The sequence below is a fragment of the Onychostruthus taczanowskii genome, unplaced genomic scaffold (genome assembly GCF_017590055.1).
Source record: "Onychostruthus taczanowskii isolate IOZ18803 unplaced genomic scaffold, ASM1759005v1 scaffold57, whole genome shotgun sequence".
Taxonomy (NCBI): Eukaryota; Metazoa; Chordata; class Aves; order Passeriformes; family Passeridae; genus Onychostruthus; species Onychostruthus taczanowskii.
The window spans coordinates 1,196,323-1,214,890 of record NW_024503346.1 but is presented as its reverse complement, the minus strand read 5'-3'; the positions used below and the strand labels follow the sequence as shown (position 1 = coordinate 1,214,890).

The following is an 18,568-nucleotide window of genomic DNA, read 5'->3' as shown; positions in this document are numbered from 1 at the left end:
GTCCCGTTCCTCCTCCGTGGGAGCAGATGGCTGAAACAATAGTGGCCTCCACCCCAAACGTGTCCCTGCTGGAACAAAGGTCCATTTGCTAAAGGAAGCGCTCAGTGAGGAGCTCCTGGGGTGGGGAAACTCCAGGTGTAACTCCTACACCCTGCAGGCAGGAAAACAGCACCAGGGCAGGGGAGGCTGGTCCTGGATCCCGCAGGGAGCCCCACAGATCACCCCCCACCTACTCAAATTCTCCTCAGGAAAAGCAAGTATGAGTAAGCCAGGCCCTCCTAGGGCCCTTCCACAATGGCACGTTGTGTTTGTGCCCATCACTGCATTTCAAGCAGAAATCCAGGCATGGTTTGCAGAATAAATCACATTTTTCTGAGCTGTGTGCACACACCTAATTTGCCTGTGCAGTGACTGCTGTGGCAGAGCCTTGGTTAAGATACTGAGGCATTTATTTTGAGATGTCTTTGTATTGATGAGTCTTAGGGGCATTAAAAAGCCAAGGGTGGAGATACCAGTATAAGTGGCTTATTGTTAGTGGGGTTTTTTTATAATTAAAGTATTAAAATATTGGCTGCATAGAAGACAGCAAAGCTCCTACGAGAAAAAAATGTACTTGATCCCCAAAGAAATAAAATGAGAAAGTTTTATTTTTGGAACAGTGGATATACAGGCAGTTTGGGGAGATATGTTAAGGACTGTGCTTTTCTGAACTTGAGGAAGCAGGGAATGAAGTGATCTGGAGTACTAAGCCTCTGCCATTCAGTGTGTATGTTGCATATTTAGCACTCTTCTTGCATTTCAGTAGCACTTCCTGATCTCAGCCCGGTTCTGGGAAGATAGTTAAAAACATCAGGGGGCTCAGGCAGCATTAGCAATGCAGCCTAAACCTCACTAGAGGTGGTAACCTCAGCTTGTCCCAGCCAATGTGCACGCCTTGCAGAGCTCCCAGGCAGTCCCAGGTAAGCTCAGGTGCCCTGCCAAGAGGGGGCCCTGGGGCTGGGGGGTGTTTTCTTCTTGTCCCACCTTCTGTGCTGCTGGGATTCACTTTTTTCCCCTTTGTTTTCTGGTTTGTTTGGGTGATTTTTGACCTGGCCACCTGAGAACTCTGATCCCCAGGGGCTCTCCTCAGGATCTCTCCTGTCTGGTAGCAGAAATGATGTTCCCTCTGGGGAAGCCCTGGTGAGCAGCAGCTCCAGGATCACGGCCCATTTCCCTGGCCAGGGCTCCCCCAGCACTGTTGCTACCAACAGAGTATCCGAGTGCTCTCCTCCCCAGAAGCTGATCCCGAGGAATTCCCACCAGTGTCAGCAGATCATTAGCTGCAGTGAAGCAAGAACTGTGAAACAGCTGCTTTTCAGAGGGCTCTTTGATTCCACCTCATCTGTGTCACATTCAGCACTTGACAGATTTTCGGAGGGGATTTCACAGGTTCAGAGCATCACCCGGAGCAGGTTCCTCCCCAGGCAGCTGCGTGGGAGGACGAGGGGGTGGATGTGCTGTTAGATGATCAGTTGTGCCTTAAAATCTGACCCAGACAAGCCTGCAATTCAGCAGGCTTTTTTTTTCTGCTGTTGCCTGTTGATTCATCCTGAAGCCACCGAGGAGGCAAAGGCATTTGAAAGCCCTCTGAGAATTGTAGCAGCAGGCTGTGGCTCAGGCAGGTGTGGGAAAACACTGCTGGAAAGGTGAGAGGGATCCCTTCTCCTGCTGCTGGTGCAGGCTGAGCAGTGAATGCCAGCCCCACGGGGGATGTGGGGGATGCTGAGCCCGTGCCCTGCTTGGCCTGGCTGTGTCCCCTCCCTGCTCAGGGCTGGCCGTGTCCCCACGTCCATCCCTGCTGGGACAGCTCGCTGCTTTAGCCTTGAACCTGCTGGTGGGGCTGTGACAGAGTTGCTGGTGACATTGCAGCTGAGGGGTGACTGAGTTCACCTGTCCCTTCAAACACAGCCACGTGGAAAACCACCCCTGGAGAGGTTTGACACTTGCAGACAGTCATTTTTGAGCCATGAGGACGATTTCTGTAACGTCAGCTCCGTTCCTTCGCCTTTCACCAAGAGCTGGAGCTCATTTCTAGGGGAGTGGGTGGGCTCTGGTGTTACAGAAATTGTTAACCCTGTGCTGCCTCTCCAAGAGACAGCTTTGTCACGACCTCTGGGAGTCAGGCTGGGTGCCCCAGTTCTGTTTGCACTCCTCGACTGAAGCATGCTGGAGCAGAGAAGGGGCAGGATGGAATCCAGGGTAGCAGGGCAGCTTGTGCTCCATGCTGTCAGCACCCAAAAACTGCTTCATGCAAGTGTCTGAGTGTGAGGCTCAGGAGTGTCCTCCACTCCAGCTTTTATTCTAATGAATCCTGTTTAACCTTCCCAGTGTGCCACAGTCCATGTTTGCTGACTCTGAGCTGTGCTCATGAATCCCTTAAAATGCAAACTTAAATTGCACTTGGCACAAGAGAAGGAGACTAAAATCTTGTTCTTATAATAGATGTTCCGAGGTGCTAAAAAAGCAAAACAAACAAAACTTATTGCTAAAGAACCGTGTGTCCATCGTGAGGAATGTAAATAGTTTCTATTATTGACCGTATTTTGTTCCATTAAATTGGGTCAAATTTCTTATTTCCCTTTAATCAATTTCCCTGGAAGTTTCCTTTATTTTTCTCTCCTTCTAGTAGATTTTCCCATAATATTAGACAATCTGAGCCTATGATTTGTGACACATTAATAACTACAGAGGAAAGAGCTAGTCATGTAAAAGAATGTTGTCTTGGCAAGGCAGCGAGTGCTTTTCCTCAGCTGGGAGTTGTGCTGCTTGGAACACAGCAGCAGGCAAGAAGGAGCCCTGCTTTATTCAGATAGAAAAGCAGAAACAAATGGTCTCTTTGCACTTGGGAGATACCTACTTGCAAGTTTAACCATAACCCTGATTATTATGGGAGTCTCATGGTTTCCAGTCAAATTAAATGAATTCTTTTCTCCTTTCATTTCAACTTCAAGACAGTCACGCAGTTGGCTGCAAGTGCAGCTGACAGAAAAACTGGTGCTTTTTCTAAAGAATATCTCTCTCTTGAAGCACAGAATGTAAAAGCTAATTCTGACAGCATTTGCCACTCTGAATGTACAACCAAAATATTTCAGTCTTTAAGGCTGGAGTCAGAGCAGAGGGGATGCCTGCCCCTCCTGCAGGCTGCCAGCCTTGCTCTGGGGTCAGCTCCTGCTTACTTCTTGTCTTCAGTGCTGCTGTGGTAAAAACAGCCAGCACACAGAGCACGGACTGCTGAGCAGCATTTCAGATCCCTGCACAGGGGATTGAAGGGAAATGCTGTGCATACCCACAGGGATGAGTGACAGAGAAGTGAGCCCAGGCCATGGTTTTCCTGTCATTCATCACACGCTGGCTTGCTGAGCTGGCTGCAGTTCATAGAAAGTATCACACTTATCTGACACTGCTGCCATGGGTGCTTGTCACTCCTCCTTTGCGAGGACATCATAAATTATCTGCAGAGGAGGAGGTGGAGAAAAGCTCTCTATTTTTGGTGCTTTTTGCTTGGATGGCTCTGCACAAACTGCTGATTAAGTCTTGCTGGCAGCAAATTAGAAACTGTTGTCAGTCACACTGTGTTCTTCTTTTCAGAGTGTTTAGACCACATTCTCGAGGTTTCCCCACGAGGGCTGGAAATTAGCTTTATTTACTTGGTTTGTACTTCCACTGCTCCATACTCCTACCAGGAGGGAAATTATCCTGTCCCTCTGATCAGAAATTTGCTTCTCTCTCAGGTGTTTCACTGATACCTCCCTGGCTTCTGGAGATGTCTCCTGCTCTTGGTCCTCCCATGGCTGCCCAGCCTCTGTCTTTGCTCCACTGCAGAGCTCAGGATGCTTCAGGGAGCGATGGAGGGGATCAAAGTCTCTCAAACATTAATGAGTTGGAGAAGTGTTGAGCACAGCAGCTCTGCTCCTATCAATCCTACCACAGGCAGCTCGTGGTAAATGAACCCAGTGTGACAGCAGGAATGAAATATTTTCTTTGGCTCATTGAGGTTTGCAGCGAGGTGGAAGAATTAATCCCATAACAAATTACACCTCTGCTGTTGCTTCCAGGGGTCAGGCTTTCTTCAGCAGCAGCCATCCTGCTCTAGCTGCTCTTCTCAAACCCAGCAGCATCCAGTGGCTGGATCAAGAGCCTTTGGAGGTTTGGAAAGACATGTCAGGGGTGGTGAGTCCCAGCTCAGAGGCTTCCAGCAAGCTGGGGTGTGCTGGGGCTGCTCTGGGCAGGGTAAGGACAGAGGTGTCCAGAGAGGAATCTGAATAATTGTTCTGGTGAGGCCACTGCACTGGGGTGCCAATTGTGACCCCACCCCTCTTAAACAGCCACATTTTTGGTTTATTGGCTTGTGAGTTCATCACAGGTAGCAGTGGCTCTGTCCTCACTGAGCTGCTCGTGAGCCTCAGTCCTGCTCCTCCTGATCAGGTGTCACAAACATCAAATCTCTGCTGGCTCACTGTCAGCAGTGGGGACAACACAGAACCTGAGATCTGGAGTCAGTGCTGCAGGTGTGGGAGAGAATGGAGGGGCTTCACTCTGGCAGTGAAGAGGTCATCACAGAATTCTAGAATTATAGTATGTCTTGGCTTGGAGGGGACCTTAAAGCTCCTCCAGTCCCACCCCCTTCCACCAGACCAGGCTGCTCCAGCTGAGATTGTCCCTTGTCACCTCCCAGCAGCCACGGGTGACACCCTCATGGGAGAGATTTGGAGCTGCAACAGACTTCTCCAGGTCTTCACTTTTCTCAAAATACCCTTTTCCCTGAAAGGCAGATCTCCTCTCTGCTGAGAGGAGAGGGATGGATACTGTGGGCAGGTGGGGAAGCAAGAGCCGCCTTTGGCTGCCTTGGCACATCCCCCTGGTGAGCTGTGCATCCCCTGGGAGGTGTTCAGCCTGCTGCCCAGACACTGAGCCCATCCTCAGCTTCTCTGCAGCTGCTGGCACGGGGCTGAGGCTGCAGGGGAGCCTGGGTGGGCTGCTCCTGCAGGCTGAGCTCCCTGGAGGTGCTGCAGGGCTCTCAGACAGTGGCTCCCTTTCTGTCTTGTGTCACTGCATGCATTGTATTTCTTGGCACCACGAACCCATGACATCTTGATTTGCAAACGGTCAAATAAAATAGAAAAATAATGTCCCCTGTTAATAGGTTGACACACTGCTTCAGGCCAAGTGTGAGTATTTCTATAGCATTTGCTTTGCTGCCTTATGTCAGTAACTGTTGCTATTGAAAGTAAACACCCCAACTGGTTAAATCAACAGTGTTTTGTTTATTCAAAGCTCATAAACTCCAGTAGCTGTAGGTCACTTTATGAAGTGCCAACCCCTGGGGGAAGAGAAGGAATAGTGTGAAATTATTGCATGCAGTGCACCCATCATGAGCCTTAGAGGAAGGGGATTTATTAGCAATTAATATTTCTTGCAGAGGAAAAAAAAAAAAATAATCCTATTGAGGCAGCTCTACACTGAACCTTGAATCTCTCTGCTGGTGGAAATGGGGAAGGGGCTGAAGCCTTCTTACACACTTGGGTGGAAAAAACAAACCTTGGAAAATGAAAAGTGGCTGGGGTTTTTGTTATTAGAGAAGGATTTGAGACCACCCAAAGGGAGGAGAAGAGTTCAGGGGAAGCCCTTCAGTGTGGTGTCTGCCCTGGGAGCTCAGCTGGAGCTCTCCAGGTGGGATTGTTGTACAGCACCTCTGAGGCACCCGAGCTTTGCACACCTCTTGTCTCAGCATGGGCACAGCTCTGGAGATGCCCAAAGCCATGCCAGGTGCAGCAGCTCCAAATGGAATTGAGATGAGGCAGTGTGAAAACCAGGCTAAAATCTGTCCTTCCTCATGGTGAAAAAACCTTGGAAACCACTGATCTGTGGGATGGCAGGTACCAAGCTCTCTGTTAACACAATAAAGCTGGAAAGAGATGTAGGTTAATCTGGAATTTTGATGATTTAGGATGTTTTGGAAGTGAAATTTGGTGATTGAATAGGAAAAAAGAGTGTCCATGGCAATGCTTAAATACTTAAAAGTTTTCTCTTGACTGTTGTAGACATGCTTTTTGATGATTGCTATTTACTCTTAAGCCTTTGAGGTTACAGATATGTCTTTGTGATAAATCCAATTAGGAACTCATCAAAAATGTTAGTGTTTTGGGAAATAAATTAATCCTACAGCCATGTGAAAGAAATTATCAGCGTATTTGAAAGTAATCTGAATATATATTTTTTAACTGGCTGTATATTAGCCCAGATGTTACATACTTGAGAAGAACAATGAGTCCTAAAGTAGTTTTAAACAGATTTCAAAAATGCCTCTCAAATGGCATAAGAAAGTTACAACTATTGAATGACCTCTATTCTTTAATAAGAGCAAAATCTCTGTCTTGTGACTGAGGGGTTCAGCAGAGCTAGAAAAGTTGCTGTGAAAGGTTTAATGCTTGAGTTTTCTCACCAAATACTCCAACATCTTCTCCAGGTGATGAGACAGTTTGGTTTTTGCGAGGGTTGCAGAGCAGCAGAGCAGTGCCAGGTCAGGTCACAGCCTGCCTGGTGTGAGTCAGGCCAGCCCTGCACATCCAGGATCACATTTCCTCATTTCTGCCTCAGCAGCCAACGGTGTTCACTGAAGGCACGAGTGCTCAGGGTCTCTGTCAGGGAGAGCTGAAATCCAGCCAAGGCAGCTGGGAAAGAGATGAGCAGGATCCTCTGGAGGCCTTTCCAGTTGGGGTGGATGGATCTGGAGGAGTTGGAGTGCAGGTCATGAACTCGCAGTTCACCAGCCCCAAGCTGCTGCCCACCTGCTCTGCTCACAGGGAAGCTCCTGATATTTTCCAGCTGTCTGTGTTGTGGGGAACAGCTCTCACATCTTCACTTCCTTCAGCTCAGACAGCTGGGATGGCTCTGCAGGGACGGTCAGCATGGCTCTCCAAAGCTTTTCTGACCATGCAGTGGCTCTTTTAATGGCATCAGAGGAAAGTAGGTGGAGAGATGGTGCTCTCCTGGTTTTCTGGCTGGGAAAGAGAGAATAACTTGCTAAAGTCACACTCCAAATTCGTGGCCAAGAACAGTAAAGACTTTAGAAAGCCTTGCTGACGTCTGCGTCCATCTGGATTCCACCCTACCTTTCCTTCCCTTGCCTTTTATATCCAGACTCAGTCTGTGACACAGGGCCCTGCTCCTCAGATGTTCAGGCTTCTGCAGAACATGCTTGGAAAAACCCTGGGCTGCAGCAGTCCTGGTGTGACCCCTCCTGATCACAACAGGGGCTTGGTGGCTGCCCCTCCAGGGCTCGGTGCCCACACGTGGAGCTGGAGCTGTTGTTGGCAGCCCCTGCCCTGTGGGAGGCAGTGGGATTTTGGAGAGAGGTTCATTTCTTTTTTCCCCCCTCTGAAGGAATTCAGTGTTATTCCGTGGAATCCTCTGTGCAGGTGGAATTTTTGGGCTCTGAGGCTGTAGTGTGCCTGCACTTGAAAACTTGGCCGTTGGCTTGGAAACAGGCATGGGCAAGTTTCAGCTCATTCATCCAAGCTGTCCTTTCTCAAGGACAAGGAGCAGGGCCAGCATAGCTGAACCACTGCAGCCAACTCCTGAATGTTTCCAAATAAAATGCCTTGAGTAAGTTTATTTTTCCCTCTCAGACCTAAATTTAGCACCCCGGAGAAGCTGCTTTGGCAGTCAGGGGATGGTAACGATGACAAGATCAATCTGTGGATAGTTCTGGGAAGATTTGGAAAGTCCTGGTAAAACAGAGCTGGTTTCATTCATGTTTGCAATTTGTCCACAGCCCAAAGGTCTGCTCATGAGCTTCCAATGGTTGAAAGACAAGACATTGACAGCTGCCTGGTTTATGGAGGACAGCAGATGATCCTCACTGGACAGAATTTTACAGCAGAGTCCAAGGTGGTGTTCACAGAAAAAACATCAGGTAAGGCAGGTTTTTCCTAACTTTCCCTAACAGGATAAGGCAAATCTGTAGTGCCAAATCTCATCATAAGGTTTTTGGTCATGATACTCAATTGAGTAGTCCCATTCAAGTTCATGTAAGTAAAACCATGTGAGTCAAGTTAGACTTGGGAGCAACTGTTTGTGTTGTTGCTTCACAAGAATCCAGGCACTGGGAATCAGCAGGGACAGGATTTATTATAAAAGAAAGGAGATGAGCACTACATGTTCCTCTGTACTTGTTTAATCTCATGTTTAGTGAATGCTACTGTAGAAATCATCATTGAAATGAACATTTTTATTGATGCGAACTACAGGCAAAGATTGTGTTTTCTTCCCTTTAGAAATCTGTGGAGAAAAAACAAACATAATGTGTCTTTTGATATAAAATTATTTTTATACTCATTATGAGATGCAAGAATCCATCGCTTCTCCTTCCATATTTTTGATTGTAAACTTTGTGTTCCCTTTTTGCTATTAAGAAAACCTGGTGCTTGGAAGTTTTCTGTCAGTGGACTGAGGTAGAGATATCTTAAGTGATCAATCCAGTGACTTGCAAGGAGTTTGAGAGATTGCATTGCCCAAGTGAGCAGCATGTGCATGATCTAGGGGGTGATGCCATTGGGAAAAAGTGAGAATCGAGCCCAAAATGAAGGTACATTCATGAACATACATGAGCACCAGCTGGTGACATGGGGGGAAAAAGCATCCTGTGGGTCCCAGCTCCTTCCCACAGCAGCAGCAAGCCAGGCTGGTTTTGCAGGTATGAAAGGCTCTGAAGAGCTGTGGAGGTTCAGATGAGCCTGTGCAGTCAGAGGATTTCTTTTGGCACGCTCTGTTTCCTTTCAAGCCCATGGATTAATTCCTTCCCACTGTGCTGCCACTGTTCCACCATGTCAGCGCCTTGGGAAGGTGCTGGGGAACATCTTGGCAGCCTGCAGTGCTACCTGTCCCAAAAATGCTCTGCAGCAGCTACAGGAGATGATCCACTCAAAGGAGGCAGCTCCTGATGCCATTTCGAGGAAACATCCCAAACGCCCTGCCCCTGTTTCCATGTGAGAGCAGAGAAGGCTCTGGCTGGAAGAGATGTTAGAAAGTAAAAAGAACAACAATATTTTCCACACTAAATCTAAAGCTTTTCTTCGCTGCTGGGGAAACTGCAGGGTTTTTTCCTCTTTTTTTACCTCCTGGTAGGGGAGAGACAGGACTTATCCCAGCAGCGGTGCCCAGTCTGGAGCAGGGATTTGCTTGCTGGTGTTCCATATCCTGCCTCCCCCCCAGCCCTCAGCCTCTGCAGGCAGTCTCAGGCTGCTGGACTCTGAATAAATGACTGGCAGAAGGGGATTTGGAGGATGGGAGGTCCAGAGTCAAATCCTCAGGCTGAATCAGAGGTCTGTGTGGTTTGCACTGGGTTATCTGGGGGACTCTGTGCTGAGTGCTTCTCTGTACAGTTCCATAATGCATCAGCACCTCTGGCAGAGGTGCCCTGAAGTGCTTTTAAATGAAGATTTCTTTACTTAATAGGTGTATCCTGAGGTGAGGAAGGTTAAGAAGCTGAGCTGGGCGTGCAGATCATGCATGGGCTGAGTGCAGCAAGCAGAGTTGCTTTGTGCCTGGCTTGTCAGAGGTTGATAAGTGTCCCAGCTCACCTGAAAATCAGGATCTTGTGCACCTGAGGCTTTCAGCCTCCTTCATTCTGGGCTGTAGGCAATTCCAAATGTCTGTGGGATGTCTGTTGATAGCTGCCATTGCCTTGGGCTGCAGGAGCCCAGAGCAGCGAGCCCAGCTGTGCAGCCCCAGGTGTTGATGGAGCAGTGGCTGGGTGGCAGGAGGAGCAGCTCACCCACGGCTCCCCTGCCTGCACAGCCCGTGCAGAAAGTGCTGATGAGCTGCTCAGGGGCAGGGTAAGCCACAGCCACCGTGCTGGGGGTGGATGCAGCACAGCTCTGCTGACCCAGCTGCAGCAGGCTGTGTCTCTTCCAGAGCGGAGCCTGTGAGACAATCACACCTTTGTCAGGGCAGGAAGATGCAGCAAGCTCGCAGGGGAAGCTTGGTTTGCTTAGAGTTTCATTTTAACAGCTCACAAGCCTTGGCTGTGCTAGCAAGTGGTGCAGGATTTCCCACTTTTGCCACCAGTTTTAGCTGTGCTGGTAACAACAATGGTGAGAGCAGCGGTGTAGGCAGCCATGCCACAGCTTTTGGCACTCCAGGCTCCACAGAGCTCTGGCTTGGGTGTGCAGTGTTTAGGGTGAGAGTGGCAAGGCTCTTTTTTCCCCAAAAAAATCTTCCTTCAAGTATTTTTGTGCAGCCAGATTCTCTGCTGTTCGTTGTTCCACAGACTCCAAACTCGGGGTGTCCCTTGGATCCGGGTGAAGCCGTGCTGGGAAGGCGTCACTCACGTGCTGTACAGAGCTGAGGGAGCTGCTGCTTGGGGTCACAACTGTAAATTAGGATTCATCCCTCAGGGAAACACTCAGAACCTCTTTCCATTTCCTCTGGACCTTGTCGATGATTCTTCACCCACCGTTAGGAAGGCAGAGGAACGTAGAACCGGTCACATTTGTGACAAAAATACGTGAGCAGTAACGAACAGGCTTTGTCTTTTCACAGAACTGCAGATAGTATATTTTTCCACAGAAATACCTGGAAAAGGAGGACAATTCCCCAAATTGTGGGGGGATGTCGCTGTGAAAGTGAGTGTCCGTGTCACGCGAGCCGCAGGCGGTGGCAGGGCTGGGACAGGCTCAGCCTCGGCTCACGACAGGAAATGGCAGCAGGAAACGCACTGAAGGGGCTGGAGCTCTGTGCTCTGAGGGATAAAGTGCTTGTGTTTGAAATGCTGATGCATAAATAGCATTAATTTTCTGAATGCTAAAGTTTATCAACATGCAGGCCTTAGAGTTCTGAGTTCTTCTTACGGTTATCTCTTGCTGGTGCAAGATCATGAAATGTAGCTGCTGTGAGCCAGGGCAGCTCATGAATTCAGAAAGCAGAGTTTGGCTGATGGAATTTGAAGATCTGAACTTGGAGACACATAACTGAGCCCAGCTAAGTTAAAGTAGGTCAGGGAAGCAGCTAGATTGGACTGTATTCTTGTAATTTTGATCTGGAAGAGAAAGCTCGAAAAGAAGTCTTGGAGCTATCAAGGACTTGGAATAGGGTGAAGGTCAAGGGTGTTAGTGTTTGGTTGGGGCCCAGATCTTACAGTGCAGTTAAAAAAAGAAGAGATTTGGAATTCCCCCTTTTATTTATTGTAATTGTCATGTAATAATTTGCAAGTCAGATGCTGGTTGCATTGTGTTTACTCCCATTTGTGTACTGGTTGCTGCTGCTCTGCTGTCAGTGATAGAGGAGGTTCGTGTTTCTCAGGGAGAAAAGTGCAAATGGGCTGTGATTTCCCCTGCCAAACTCTTCTGGTGGCCACATGGACACCGTGAATCATCTCTAGGACAATGTGGGTGGTGGAGGAACAACCCAAACACAACGTCCATCCTTGGAGAGGCTCCACCATAAATCTCCAGCTTGGGCCAGGCAGGGTAAGGAGAGGAGGTGCTGCCTGTGCCCTTTGAACTGGGGCAGCTGCCAGGAGCCCCAGGTGTGGACATCCACAGCCCCTGGGACAGAATAAATCTGCCCAGCTCTGGAGTCCAGCAGTGGTCCTTGAGCACACTGGGATGTGTCCTGCCTGCAGGAGAGCTTGGCCAGGCTGTGCTATGCACTCTGGGGGTGCTGGGTTGAGGTTTTGTCTGCACAGTGCCCAAAATAATGCACCCCACGTGCTGGAAACAAGCCATGGAACGTGTGCCAGGGGATTCCAGGAGCCCTGCAGGACAGTGCCCTGCAGGACACGGTGGTGGGATGGCATCAGGGCAGGTTTAATGTGAAGAGAAGGTTGCTGCTGTATGGGTTTGATGTAGGATCATGTGGGGGAGATGAAAGGAAATTCCAACTCTGTCTCCAGCAGTGTTCCCCTTTGTGCTAGGTCAGTTCCTCACCGTGCTCCAAACAGGGAGCTGAATCCCTTTTTGTAGTCTGACAGTTTCATGAATGATCCAAAAACTCCCGGGGAGTGCAGAAAATAGCAAACGGTTTTCAGCAGTTAACTCTGTGAACTTAATAATGCAACATTAATGATGCAATTTTCTCAGGCAAATTCAAGATAAAATAGACAAAAAGCTTTTAAAAAAACTTGCAGTGTTTTCCCAGGTTCATTCAAAAGAGATGCTTGCTACTTGAACAAATAAACAACTTTAAATATTGAATGTGAGGGTAATGAGTGTTAATCAGGAGGATTGGTTTGCCTGTGCAAATTACAAAGTTTCAGGGTAATGGGGCACTTTGTGCCTTTCCTTGCTGCTCTGGCTGCTGAAAGCCAGCAAACCTTTCTCCCCAAAGGTTTTCCCCTGGCTGGAATGTGCTGCCTGCCCCAGGTGTTCTTGTAATCCTAGGGGCAATCGCCCGACGAGGGATTCCAAAAAAACACTGCAAAACAGGAAAAAATCTAGGGCTCACACAGAGAGAAATGCAGAAGAGTGTGGCTGCAGAAACGGAGTTGCCATAGCTGTTGGAGGCTCAGCGAGACAGGGTGGAATCCAGTGTTTTGGAAGGTTTCCCCGTATGACACAAGATTTTGGAATTTTACAGCTGGTAAATCCTTATTAACACAGGCAGCCACTGCTGGCCTGGATTCCCTGGCTCACTGTTTACTATGGGGGCGCCTGATGGAAGTGTGCCTGGTCCTGATTATTCAGCTTAATTGTTTAGGGAGAATATTAAAAAATAATCATAATTCTTGGCATAAACAAAAGGCAGAGAGACAAGCTCCCATCACCTGTTGACAGAAAATTGATCATGAAGAAAGCTGGCATGGGGAGTGGAATTCCCTGTTCTCCCACTTAGTCATCGCATCCTGGTGTGACTCATTTTATTACATGGAGGTTCCCAGTGGTTTTATTTTGAGAGAAGCTTTTGTTTAATAATTTATATACACACACACACACAAACACACTTATAATCTTAGAAAAACAACAAATCTATTCTGATTAATTGGCATGAGGGATCATTTGGAAGATTTTGGAATGAAATGCTGTTCCTCCTGCGTTGCCGTTCAACTACTGTATCTATGTTTTGTTTTAATGGGAATTTAATTTCTCAACAATAGATGGGGAGAATTTGCCTCTAGACTTGTTCTCACTGTGCAAAATGTCAGATTTGGGGCTGGGCTGGCTGGTGGATGACTAATCCATTGCCCTTTTACCTCCCAGACCTTGCCTTGTATCTCAGCCTTGGTGACTCAAACTTCTGTCCTCAGAGCAATGAAGGCACTGGCCTCTGCTCTTAACAAACAGAGCTCCATTAACTGCAGTGGGCACTCTTGCTTCAGAAAGAAAAAGAAATCCATGGAAATGAAGCTCAGGAATAAATTTAATAGTTCCACTTTTCATGAGTTTTAAATACGCTCATGCTGTGTTTGCTGTAAAGTTTGAAAACTGTTTTGAAGAGTTTAGAAGGAGACAACTGCTCAGGACCAGATGCTGAGCAGCCTTGTGCTGGCTTGAAGCAGAGTAACTTCCCAGCTGAAATCAGAATTTGTCCCTGAATGTGTCTGGAATGTGTCCAGAGCAGCAGAGATTCTGAGTGAGGGTTCCTCATAAGATTTCTGCTGCCCAGAGTGGTTTTGTCCTACTGGGAACGATTCACTGCCCTCCCTTTGTTCTTGGGGTGGCTCTAAAAACCCTTCTTTGTTTTCCAGAGATGTCTGTCATCTGCTGATAAAAGCTGACAGAGATAATTGTGCTTTTCTGGAAGTCCTTCCCAGAATCAGAGTGAATGGGGACAGTTGCCTGCAGGCCCAGGGGGAGCTGTGCAGACCTGAACTGTGCAGAACTGTGCAGAGTTGTGCAGAAATGTGCAGAACTCTGCAGAAATGTGCAGTCAGAGCCTTGCCCCTCTGGTCACCAGGCTGGGTTTCTCTGGGGAACCAGTAACAGGTTGTTCATTAGGTAATTTGTGTAATGCTTGACTGAAAAGCAGTGTACATTTGCAGGCCTAAAATCACATGCAGGCATGGAATCCCATCCAGAATCAGCACAATAGTATATTTAGTCTTCAGCTGCAGAGAACTGCAAAGAACATTTCCTGAGCCTCTCAGTCCATCAGTCATGCTTGTTCAAATAAAGCAGTGAGTTTGTTTCCCTGCTAGTTACTGACCCCAAAGTCATGAGTAAGGGATCCTGAATAATGTGTAAAGGCTGTAACTGGTTCAGAAACCCTTTAATTGGCTAATTAAAAAGGGTCCTATAAGGGGCTGCAGAGAATCACCCCAAATGTTCCTAATGCAGCCTGACGTTTTGATTTCCCCCAGTTTGAAGCAGGACTTTTGGTATGATGGCAGTTTGGGTTAGGAAGGGTAGAATTACTTTCTTCCAACAACTCATTCATTCCCCCAAAGAGTGCTGACACAATCAGATCTCTCATCGGGGTTTAATGCTAAGTCTCATAGCCCTGAAGCAGCACAAAAATCTCTATTTCCTGAACATTTCACTGACCTGTGGTGTTAAGAACTTGCCAACTAAGACAAACCATTAACTGAGCAGGGAGCCACAACAGTAAAAATACTGCATGAGGCAGCCATGGCTGGTAAGACCTCAGGGTCTAAATCCAAGAATATTTTATCATCTTGAGTGCAACTGCTGCCCTTTCCAGAGGCAGGGATTGAATTCCCTGTGTGGAGGCACAGCTTGAAAGGCACCACACACGCAGACCTGGCCCTGGACTCCTCAGTGATGCTTTGCAGCTTTCTCTCCTGTCCATTGGTGAGGCAGGTTTAATTCTGTGCAATAAGCAGCTATCTGCACTTGTAGACTTTGGATTAAATTATTAATCAAGCTGGGGTTTAGTCTTCTGTGTTTCCAAGCAGGAGCTGTTTGTCCCATTTGTGGCATGACAGAATTACGGGGTAATTAAAGCCAGAAGGGATCTCTGGAGGGTTGAGCACAACCTCCTGCTCAGAGCTAAACACATTTCTGGTGCCCAGGCACCACCTGGGCTCCAGGGGAGGGCCTTTGGTGTGACAGGTTTTGCACTGGGGCTGTGCTCCACTGTCACATCAGCCTTAGGATTTTTAGTACATCCTTCCAATCAGAATCCCGTTTTTGTTGAGGACTTTCTGCAAACACCCACTTTCATTTCCTCCTGAAAAAAATTTACATTTATGCACATTGTAAAGGTGATGAATGCGTTGACAGTTTGGCGCAGGTTTTCTCTATTCAGAATTTCATGAAATGATCCTGAGACTTCTCAGTTTATTCCTCCTGCTCTCCATTAGCTCCCAGGGTGTGCATGATCAAAAGCTTTCTTTTCATTACCAGGAAAAATAATAGGTTAAAGTAGAGAGAGAGAGACTTGTGAATGCAGTTGTATTTTGCATTTTCCTCACAGCCTCCCTCATCCTTCTGCCAAAAGCTCCCCATAATGTGCATATCCAGAGCGGTTGAAGGAAAAGCAAATATTGATTGTCTCGAGCTGAAGTGAAGCAGTGAGACAGATGGAGCCACATCATCATATTGAAGCATAAAGGTCAGGGAGTGAGCTGCAGAGAGCTTAAATTCAACAGGGCTCAAAGAACAGGGATTGCTGCTGCTGACAGATTTGTTAGAAACCTGTTTAGCTGCCACAAATATGGAATATATCCAAACAGAAGCATCTATCATTGTTGGAATGATAACCCCAAATACATTTATTTCTTGTTTGCCTTTTCTCATTCTTACTTTTGACCCACACAGACTTTGGACTCAGCCTGAACATCATTTGATTTTTATGGTTGGCTTCATTAGCTTTTAGTGCAATTTCAGTGGCTCAGTTACTAAATCACATCCCCTGTGGTTGTGGTTGCATGTGTTCCACAGGCCCCTTGGATGTGGCACATGACTTGGAGGCCCGTTTCTACTTTAGTTTATGCATTTTGGACCAACAAACCCTTTTGATTTCCACCTTCTTTGTGAAGTTAGTGCTGTTGTATCTGCACAGACTGTTTGAATTTAGCAGCACAAAGATGAAAACATTCTGCCTGGAGCAAAACCAGTGTGAAACATTCGTGCTTGGCTGTCCTTGTTGTCAGGACATCTTCATGTGGCATTGCTGAGACAGCTCTGATGTGTGTCTCTGTCACAGCTCTCACTTTATGATGTATTTTCTTGTTTCCTTTTCCCTCCTCTTTTCCTCAGAGAACTCTAAAAACTTATGCTTTGGGATGTTTAGGATTGTGGGGAGGTTCCTTAACACACTGTGATGGTTTCTTTTCTCAAAGCTCACCTATAAGAGGAGTGTCTCCACTGAGCATTTGCTGCCTCATAATCAGACAAGGATTTGCTGGATTAACCCCCAGTATTTTGGCTCCCCCTTCCCTGTTTCTGTCTCAACAGCAGAAGGATTTGGCTGCATTGACAGGGGTACAGATGGAATAGCAGTGGCCAGAGCGGGTGCTGATGTTAAGTGACATTAAATAATGGAATATTTTCCATGCCTTTGCAGCAGTCCCTGGGGGTGGGCAGTGCCACCCAGCTCTGCTGAGGCCATCCAGCCCCAGCAGCCACTCAGCCCACGGTGGAAAAGACATCTGACTCACAGGAGGGAACTTCAAAAGAGAGAGAGAAAACTGGGAGTTGTTCAGTGTTCCCTCCTTGCAGCTGGAAGCCTGGGATCTCCTGTTGGGGCGGCACACTTCCAACTCTTGGGTTCTCCTGAGGGGGCCACACTTCCAGCTCTTCCCTGGCTGTGTCCATTGCCCAGGGAGGTTGGGGTGAGGGAGCCCAGCAGGGCTGGTGCCCCCTGCCCCACCAGCAGCCCCAGGAGCCCATACCAAGGGAGGGATGAGAGCCCTGAGCTCCAGGGAAAGCTGCCTGTCCCCAGTGGGTGTGAGCAGAGCTGTCCCAGGTGTGGGGTGTGGGGCAGGTGAGGTTCTGTCCCAGGGGATGGGCAGAAGGGACCCTGGGGTTGTGTCCTGGGAAGAGGCTGCCTGAGAGCCCAGCACATCTGTCAGCTCATTGTCTGGGCCCAGCACAGAACAAAGAGCACAACAACAGAAGAAATGCAAAATGCATTTAAAAATACTCTTTCATTTCCCTTTTTGCCAGAAGCAGAAGTGCTTAAATAACAGAGGACAAAAGCAGCTCTTGCAGAACTTCCAAGAGTTGGGAAAAATAAAAAGCTCTGTGAGAAGGACTGGGTTTAGGAGATTTTCCCCCTTGTTCTGCCCAGTCTGGGGAACCCCCAGAGCAGGCAGAGCTGCTCCCCCTAAAGCAGGCAGCAGCTCCTGGCTGCAGCATTCCCAGTCCATCAGGTCCCTGGCATATGTGTCCCCTGGCCAGTTTAAAAGAAAGCTTTCAGAAAGGTATAAAGCAATTTTTTCCCACCCATCAGTACTTTTCTTCTGCAAATTGGTTGGCTAAAAGGCTCAATGGAATATGAAAATCAAAGGGGTAAAGATTTAAATCTAAAAAAAAAAAAAAAAAGGAAAGCATTGCAAAAAATGTTTCTATATTTAAGGAGTATTTGTGACCAGAGGAAGTACCCAGTCTGTAAATGAATGTCCTGTCACTGCTGATACACTCTTACAGCACAGGGGTTACTGTGGTGGTGCTCCATACAGGGGGATCCAATTTTATTTTCCTCTCTAAATGTAATTTTGTGTAACTCAGCATGGGGACGAGCTGCATGGATGCAATAATTAAGGGCAGCAAAGCTTGCAGGGGTTCAGGGAGAGGCTGTCCCACATGCAGTGAAGTGCTTTTGCACCGAGTACAGTGAATATTTGGTGCTTTACCACGGCTTTGGGGCTGTCAGTGGCATTCTGTGGGAATCCAAGTGGTCTTGGCTCAAAGCAGCAGAAAGTTTGCTGAGCTGCTGACCCAGTGTGACCATTCACAAGTTGTGTGACCTTCTGGTGCCCTCCACCAGTCAGGCTGGCTGGACTTGGGCCTGGTAAAAAGCAGATGTTGCACCTGTGCTAAATATTTCATTCCTCAGTCTGGCTAACTTCTACATAAACATTGAATTTTAATATGGATGTAAGCTCTTTCCTGGCGAGAGAAGTGTTCAGTGATGTGTTTCAGTGAAATGCTGGTGCTTTCTGTTAGGACTGGGAAGTGCTTGAAATGAAGTCCATTTTGAGAGCTTTGCTAGCTTAATGCCCTTGATTTGTCTCACTTTTTTTTTTTTTTAAATAAGTTCTATGATTAAAAAAAACAAACCCACAGTGATGTTAATGTTTTTTTTTTTTTTTTTTAAATAAGTTCTATTATTAAAAAAAACAAACCCACAGTGATGTTAATGTTGTGATATTCTTGTAGATGGGCAGCAGATCTGGGAAATGGAGGCAACGGTGGACAAAGACAAGAGCCAGCCTGTGAGTATGAAACACGGGGTGTTCTCTCCTGGGCAGCAGCTTGTGTTCAAGGGGGGCTTCCAAGGAGCTCCTCAGAAGCAGAAAGAGCAGCAGTGCCACGATGAACAAGTGCCAAATGCTGCAGCAGTGCATGTGCTGCAGGAGGGATTGATTCCTGCAGAGAAACCCCCCAAGGGAGTCCCTGCTGCATTC

General features: G+C 47.6%; 1 protein-coding gene across 1 annotated transcript in view; it reads left to right on the top strand.

The window, feature by feature from the left end:
- NFATC2 (nuclear factor of activated T cells 2) overlaps window positions 1–18,568 on the top strand; it is a 75,705-nt gene that overhangs the window by 23,879 nt on the left and 33,258 nt on the right. Inside the window, exons 6-7 of the mRNA XM_041417907.1 lie at window positions 7,814–7,954; window positions 18,321–18,376. Coding sequence (XP_041273841.1) covers window positions 7,814–7,954; window positions 18,321–18,376 — 197 coding nt within the window. The remainder of the gene's footprint in view (window positions 1–7,813; window positions 7,955–18,320; window positions 18,377–18,568) is intronic.